Source organism: Colobus angolensis, unplaced genomic scaffold (genome assembly GCF_000951035.1).
Source record: "Colobus angolensis palliatus isolate OR3802 unplaced genomic scaffold, Cang.pa_1.0 Scaffold37, whole genome shotgun sequence".
Classification (NCBI taxonomy): Eukaryota; Metazoa; Chordata; class Mammalia; order Primates; family Cercopithecidae; genus Colobus; species Colobus angolensis.
This window is the reverse complement of record NW_012117043.1, coordinates 1,912,042-1,919,989: the sequence shown is the minus strand read 5'-3', so window position 1 is coordinate 1,919,989 and position 7,948 is coordinate 1,912,042. Positions and strand designations below refer to the sequence as shown.

The following is a 7,948-nucleotide window of genomic DNA, read 5'->3' as shown; positions in this document are numbered from 1 at the left end:
AATGCAAATCAAAACCACAATGAGATACCATCTCACACCAGTTAGAATGGCGATCATTAAAAAGTCAGGAAACAACAGATGCTGAAGAGCATGTGGAGAAATAGGAACGCTTTTACACTGTTGGTGGGAGTGTAAACTGGTTCAACCATTGTGGAAGACAGTGTGGCGATTCCTCAAGGATCTAGAACTAGAAATAGCATTTGACCCAGCAATCCCATTACTGGGTATATACCCAAAGGATTATAAATCATGCTGCTATAAAGACATGCACACGTGTGTTTATTGCGGCACTATTCACGATAGCAAGTACATGGAACCAACGCAGATATTCATCAGTGTTAGACTGGATTAAGAAAATGTGGCACATATACACCATGGAATACTATGCAGCCATAAAAAAGGGTGAATACATGTTCTTTGTAGGGACATGGATGAAGCTGGAAACCATCATTCTGAGCAAACTATTGCAAGGACAGAAAACCAACCACCACATGTTCTCACTCAGGTGGGAATTGAACAGTGAGAACACTTGGACACAGGGCAGGGAATATCACACACCGGGGCCTGTCGTGGGGTAGGGGGATAGGGGAGGGATAGCGTTAGGAGAAATGCCTAATGTAAATGATGATTTAATGGGTGCAGCAAACCAACCTGGCACGTGTAACCTGCATGTTGTGCGCATATACCATAGAACTTAAGAGTATAATAAAAAAAACTCTTTAATCCTAAAAAGTAAAATTAAAAAATTGTTTTTTAGAAAGGACTGCATTATTAAGTAGGACTATCACCCTGACCAAGATCTTTTCTGACAGGCCACATCTTTATTGTGATGAGGCTATTCAAAGGGAAAACTAAACATTTTTTAACAGGCATATGTTTTTAAATTGTTTGAATTTATTTATTTCTTAAACAAGTGTTTAATTTGATGCTTATAGGCAAGGAACACATTTCTTAAAATTAAGTTTTTAATCGAAATAGTAACCTGGCCGGGCATGGTGGCTCACACCTGTAATCCCCGACTTTGGGAGGCTGAGGCAGACGGATCATCTGAGGTCAGGAGTTTGAGACCAGCCTGACCAACATGGAGAAACCCCGTCTCTACTAAAAATACAAAATTAACTGGGTGTGGTAGCGCATGCCTGTAATCTCAGCTACTCAGGAGGCTGAGGTAGGAGAATCGCTTGAACCCAGGAGGCATAGGTTGCAGTGAGCCTTGATCACACCATTGCACTCCAGCCTGGGCAACAGGAGCAAACCTCTGTCCCTAAAAAAAAGAAATAGTAACCTATCCTGCGGTTACTGGATTGATACTTCTTCTAATTATAGCAAATGTCCACTTCATTTTCAAGCACAAATGGTCATTGTAAGAAGCTGTGACAGCTGCCACAATTGTGCTGTTGTCTTCTTTTCATAACTTCTTTTGAAAACAAATAAGGATCTCATTCGTTTTGAACAGAGAAAATAAATTTAGTTCTGGATTTGACTTAGCTGAAGCCCAGCTCTCTTGTAGTATTTTCCTTGAGTTTAGGTAAATTCTAGGGTCAATATTACAAGTTTTGATTTTATGCTCTAGAATAAACCTAAATTTTTAGGGATTTTCAAGCTAAGAACCAAATGAAATTAAGAACATTGTATAAATGTTTTCCTTCTCAACAAGATGTGAATGAAATAGATGTTATATGTGAATAGTTCATTTCACTAGGCTATAAAATCAATTATCAAGATAAAAAATAGTATTTATTTATTTAGGAGACAGGGTCTCACTGTATTACCCAGGGTGGTCTTGAACTCTTGGCCTCAAGGGCTCCTTCCATCTTGGCCTCCAAAAATGCTGGAATTACAGGCATGAGCCACTGTATCTGGCCTAATACAGATCATTTTTAACCAGATATTAGAGAACTAAAAAGGCAAAAAGGGAACAGTTGGTTATTATAGACAAAGCAGCTGTGAGAATTGGCTACCATACCTATGGCTTGGGGAACCAAGGAAAGAGATTGGAATTATTAAAAATTAGAAGTTGGAGGGGTTTGTCCCATGGAGCTAGGATACTGCTAGACTGTTACTAGTGCCTTAGAGGACTGAAAAGAGGGCCCTTGGGTCTAGAATCTAGACCTCTAGGAGGGGCAACCTGGATGTCTATTGCTGGTGTTTGATGGAGTGCTGTAAAACTGGTTTTGCAAGCATTGGAAAACTGCAAATGGTATTGACTATTATTTAATGGAATGAATTACTACCACCAAAGAAAAGAAGCAAACCCTGAGGTGTTTTTGTTAGCAGGAACCTCACTAACAGATACAGAAAGGAGAGTGTCCTTTGCTCTTCCAGTCTTGCAGCCCTTTTCTCTAGTGCCTCCTATTGGCTGAGCCAAACAGGGAGCTAGCTAGCAAAAGAGAAATGTGGTTTGCAGAGTCCTTGTTCAGCATCCTCAAACAGACTCTAGTAGTGTGGGTTTGAAGCTGAGAGACAATATTCTAATAACCAGCACAATGCACAATATGTTGGGATGATAAGTAGAATATTGCTTAGTATGAATATGAATAATAACCTCATTTTTCTGCTCAACTTGGTGAGGAACCTAGAAAGATCTAAAGCACAGTTCTCTCCAACTAATTAAAAAATTGCTTAATTACATGTAGCTTTAATTAAATATAAAACATGAGTCTGTGCAAAATATAATATTGTTGACTCAGACATTAATACTATTAAGACACCATATTTTTTGTGTGCCAAGAAAAAAAATGCAGCCAATTATTGTAATATACCATTAGTTTTATGATGTACTCTAATTTCAGAGTGTTTTTGTTGTTGTTGTTTGAGACAAGGTCTGACTCTGTTGCCCAGGCTGGAGGGCAGTGGTGCGATCTCCACTCACTGCAGTCTCTGCCTCCCAGGTTCAAGCCATTCTCCCACCCCAACCTCTGAGTAGCTGGGACTACAGGCACTTGCCACCACACCTGGCTTACTTTTGTTTCTTTTGTAGAGACAGGGTTTTGCCATGTTGCCCAGGCTGGTCTCAGATAATTTCAGAGATTTTTTAATGTGCAAAAAAATGTGTTTTAGAACATACCATGATGGTATGTTACTTTGTGTTTTCTGGTTATTGTAACTAATCCTGAATAGCACTAAGAAATTATTCCTTAATAACTATTGCAGTATAGGGACTACAGACTTAGCCTCTGAAGTCACATTGTGTGCATCCAAATCTTTTCACTTACTGGATTATAAGCTTTGGTTTTCCTGTGACTCAAGTTTTTTCATCTGTTACTTTGGGGCAGTTATTGCATTTAAGTTGAAGATGTGTTGTGAAAGTTAGTGAGTTCATGTAGTTACCACAATATGAAGTGTTTTACATGGTGTAGTAACAGTGTATTAAATGTTAGTCATTTTTAGGGGTCAGAATCCTCAAAAAGATAATATGTTGAGGAAACATTGTCCAGGACAGTAATTTCCTGTTAAAAAAAAATGAGATAATCAGTTAAGTATCATGGTCTTTTTATAATCTGTGTATCCTCCGTTATGTACTGCTATACTAAAATTAAGTATATTCAGATTTATCTTCTTTGAGATTGTGTATTGGGAGATGCTAAAGTTATGTGTACTCTCCAAGATGAAAAGAGCAAAATAATTTAGTTAGCTCATTAGCTGGAAAATAACAACTCTTAGGCCATGGAGTATTCTTACAAGGTTGAAACTTTTGATTCCTTATTCAAGGTCTTAGCCTTAATCCTCCTTCCTCTAGTTCAAAACTTTTTTATACAAGTCTCACAATTCATACCTGTGTTTTATGCTAAACACAAGACTTTAGTGTCATTTTTTTTTTTTTTTTAAATTTAGGTGATATTCACTGTCAGCATGTCATTTTAGCTTTCAGGCTATTAAGTTATCTAAAGTTGGTGTTTCTTATTTTTTTAGGTGGCTTTCTTTCAGATGCAGGCTGGTACAGTGATGCTGAGAAAGTTTTTCTGTCCTGCCTTCAGCTGTGTACTCTACATGATGAGATGCTTCATTGGTTTCGTGCAGTAGAATGTTGTGTGAGGTAAGTTGGAACATATCCTGTAATTATGTGCTATAATGGTATTTAGTGGTTTTTATAGTTTTAGCTGTTACAAGTATATGCCAACATTTGAGTAAATCTCTGAGATGATGTTTATATGTCATAGTTTCACTAGTCTGGCATCCTCTCATCTCTAAAATATAGTTAATCTGCTATAGACAGTTAGATTAGATTTAAGTGTTATGAACCAGAATGTGTTTCTTTTTTTATTTGTATTTTTGAAATGGAGTCTCGCTCTGTTACCCAGGCTGGACTGCAGTAGTGCAATCTTGACTCACTGCAACCTCCATGTCCTGGGTTCAAGTGAGTCTCCTGTCTTAGCCTTCGGAGTGCTGGGATTACAGGCATGCGCCACCATGCCTGGCTAATTTTTTTAATTTTTAGTAGAGATGGGGTTTTGCCACATTGGTCAGGCTGGTCTCGAACTCCTAACCTCAGGTGATCCACCCGCCTTGGCCTCCCAAAGTACTGGGATTACAGGCAGGAGCTACTGTGCCTGGCCCAGAATGTGTTTCTTATGTATCTTTTTGCTTTATCATAGAGCTTGTTTGTTTATTCATTCAACAAGTATTTATTGAATACTTATGTACTAGGAACTGTGGTAGACGCTGGATGCTAGGAAACTCCAAAAATGTACTTTTCCTTGAGTGTTACTTTTGTACCCCCTGCTTTGTTTACATTTCCATAATTGTGCATAACAAAATTAGTGCTTTATGAGTAACTTTTCTTTGAGGATACATTTATTACTTTTTTACAGATGTCTTTAAAGTCAAGCAAATCTAGAAGTAACTCTGCTTTATTGTCCTTATTTTTTTCTGCACATGTTACATCTACCTTTATTTTCATACAGGTTTTCTCTTTGTCTCCCAATTTGATTTGACATTTCTTAAAAAGAATTTTTTATATAAAACTAAAAATTAAAGTCAAAAAATTAAACAGCAGAAATTCTTTATCCTAAGTTAACTAAAGTCCAATCAATTTATTGAATTTACAGTCTTCTATTTTTATTGAATTAAGGTACATGTTTCCTAGGTATTTTTTAGATGAGTTAATTGAATCCCTTCAAAACTAGAATATTCTCCTATAAAACCATTGTATTTTTGTTTTGGGTTTTTTTAAATACATTTTTTATTTTATTTATTTTTATTAGAAATGATGTTTCGCTGTGTTGCCCAGTCCGGTCTCCAACTCCTGGGCTCAAGCAATCCTCTTGCCTGGGCCTCCCAAAGTGCTGGGATTACAGGCATGAGTCACCACACCCAAGCCAGATTATTGTTGATTTAAGCTAAAATTGAGTAAAACTCTCTCTCTCTTTTTTTTTTTTTTTTGGCCAGTTCAGTCTTTTGAGGCTGTCATTGCCCTTTTTTATACAAGGCTTATCTATGTCAGACAGACATTCAAATCCTGAAGTTAATTTTGTAATATGGAAACTTAATTATAAATAATATTATAGAAGATGATAATTTCCCACATATACTTGAGAAGAGTATGATAAATTATAGGAATCTGTGTGTGCAGAAACTGTAAAAGAATTAGTATTAGGCCGGGCGCGGTGGCTCAAGCCTGTAATCCCAGCACTTTGGGAGGCCGAGACGGGCGGATCACGAGGTCAGGAGATCGAGACCATCCTGCCTAACATGGTGAAACCCCGTCTCTACTAAAAAATAAAAAAAACTAGCCGGGCGAGGTGGCGGGCGCCTGTAGTCCCAGCTATTCCGGAGGCTGAGGCAGGAGAATGGCGTAAACCCGGGAGGCGGAGCTTGCAGTGAGCTGAGATCTGGCCACTGCACTCCAGTCCGGGCGACAGAGCAAGACTCCGCCTCAAAACAAACAAACAAACAAAAAAAAGAATTAGTATTTAGCCCTATAATTTATAGTACTCATAAAAATAATCGCTCATTTTTCCCCCTCTTCTGCCTATTTTGTATTTTTAGGAATAGGAGACTAGACTATCCCATATGGGATTTGAGGGGTTAGTTATATATTTCTATGTACATAAACTAGTTAATTTGGAACAGAAAGGGGATTTTGTATGATTTTATCATAGATTATTCACTATAGCAATCTTGACCAAAAGATAAAGCACATTCTTTTTTGTATGTGCTTTGTTTTTTTGTTCACATATTCAGATTTATTTCACCCAAATACCTATGTTCTTCTGATTTTAAAATTCCTGTATAAATTTGACTTTAGCCTTATCAAAAGGTTTAGTTTTCTCACAAGACAAGTCAGTTTCCTTCTCTCCTTCCTAGTGTGTCATCTTTAGCAAGTAGCTCACATCATTATGGTTGTAAGTGTTAATAGGCAGTGAGAAGAAGGGAGGGCAAAAAGTGCATGACAGCTGACTCTTCTTTTTTAAATCAGAAAAAAATTGCTTTCCCAGAAGTCTAACCCTATCTCTTGGATTACCTTTCTTTTAAACTGGAAACTGGGATACATTCTACACAACTTCTAATCTGTGTAATATAGTTTGAGGAGCAAAACATTTTCAATTGTGCATGAATTAACTCATGAGTCTACATTAAGGAAGAAAACATGAAGAATATTGGGTAGATAACTGTCTGGGTGCAGTGGCTCACGCCTGTAATCCCAGCACTTTGGGAGGCCAAGATTTGAGGATTGCTTGAGCTAGGAATTGGAGACCAGTAAGACCCCATTTCTATAAAAAATATTTAAAATAAATAAAAACAATAGTTAATTAACAATTCAGAACTAGCTGTCTTTTTAGCAAGCACATGTGAAACTAGAATATTGTCTGGACCAAGGAACAAAGCCATTTATAATGCCAACTCACTGCCTGTATACCAAGACATTAGTCTTTATGAATTTGAAATTTCAAAATAAAATTTGCCTTTATTCAACTAACCTTGCCAAATTCTTGGTCATTACAAGTGTATTTAATATAATTTATTTATAATAAGTACTTTTTTTCATCTACTTAATATCATTTGACAAGATGATTAAAATTTGATGGCTTAGTCTTTTTTTAAGGCAGAGAGAAATTTGAGGTATTAGTTGACCATGTGTTTAATTGAATTGGAAAAGAAGTGTTTTGCAGAACAGATAAAAATCAAATCCTGTGGCCAGTCCCAGGGGCTTTGAGCCTGAGGCAAGAATAAAAGTATGTTTTTCAATTTAATGTCACAAAACCAATATCTAATATGGGGGTAGTGGCAAACCATTATACAACAAAGGTCAGAGAACCTTCCTAGCCTTTCTTGATAGAAAGTAGTTAAAACTGGTACTATTTTTCAGTCCTTTTGTATTCTTTGGAGACTCTGCCTATTTCCATTTATTCATTTTCTATTTAATGGCTTTGTTTTTCTTGCCTATACATGTCTGTGGCCAAACATACCCAGAAAGCTATGAGGAAGAAAATTGTTGTCTATAACCCTGCTGCTCAGAAATAGCCACAGTTGCTGAATTGGTTTGTTTTGGGGGGATGACAAACTTAAAATCACACCTGCAACCCCCTTTTCAATTTTTTCTTTGGAGCTTATCAGTCCATGTGAGCATGGTTTGTTTAAGGTCAAGAATTTTCTAGAACCTCCAGATAAGGGAACAGAGATTGCCTTTGGGCTTGTGAGAGTTAGGCAGAACAGACTTACTTTTTATTTTAAATCCTTTTCTACTGTTTATTATGCTTTTAAATAATTGACATGTATTCCTTTAGTGGTTTTTTTTTTTTTAAATGATAAAAAGAACTTCTTGAACTGGACGGTGGGGTGGGGTTGGGTAGTGTATGTATGTGTGTGTGTGTGTGCATGCATATGTTTACAAAGAGTTGAATGTGGCCGGGCATGGTGGCTCACGCCTGTAATCCCAGCACTTTGGGAGGCTGAGGCGGGTGGATCATGAGGTCAGGAGATCGAGACCATCCTGGCTAACATGGTG

The 7,948-nt window shown here is 37.3% G+C and overlaps 1 protein-coding gene across 1 annotated transcript in view; it reads left to right on the top strand.

The window, feature by feature from the left end:
* Nucleotides 1–7,948, top strand: part of APPBP2 (amyloid beta precursor protein (cytoplasmic tail) binding protein 2) — a 101,290-nt gene that overhangs the window by 48,602 nt on the left and 44,740 nt on the right. Inside the window, exon 4 of the mRNA XM_011953651.1 lies at nt 3,913–4,036. Coding sequence (XP_011809041.1) covers nt 3,913–4,036 — 124 coding nt within the window. The remainder of the gene's footprint in view (nt 1–3,912; nt 4,037–7,948) is intronic.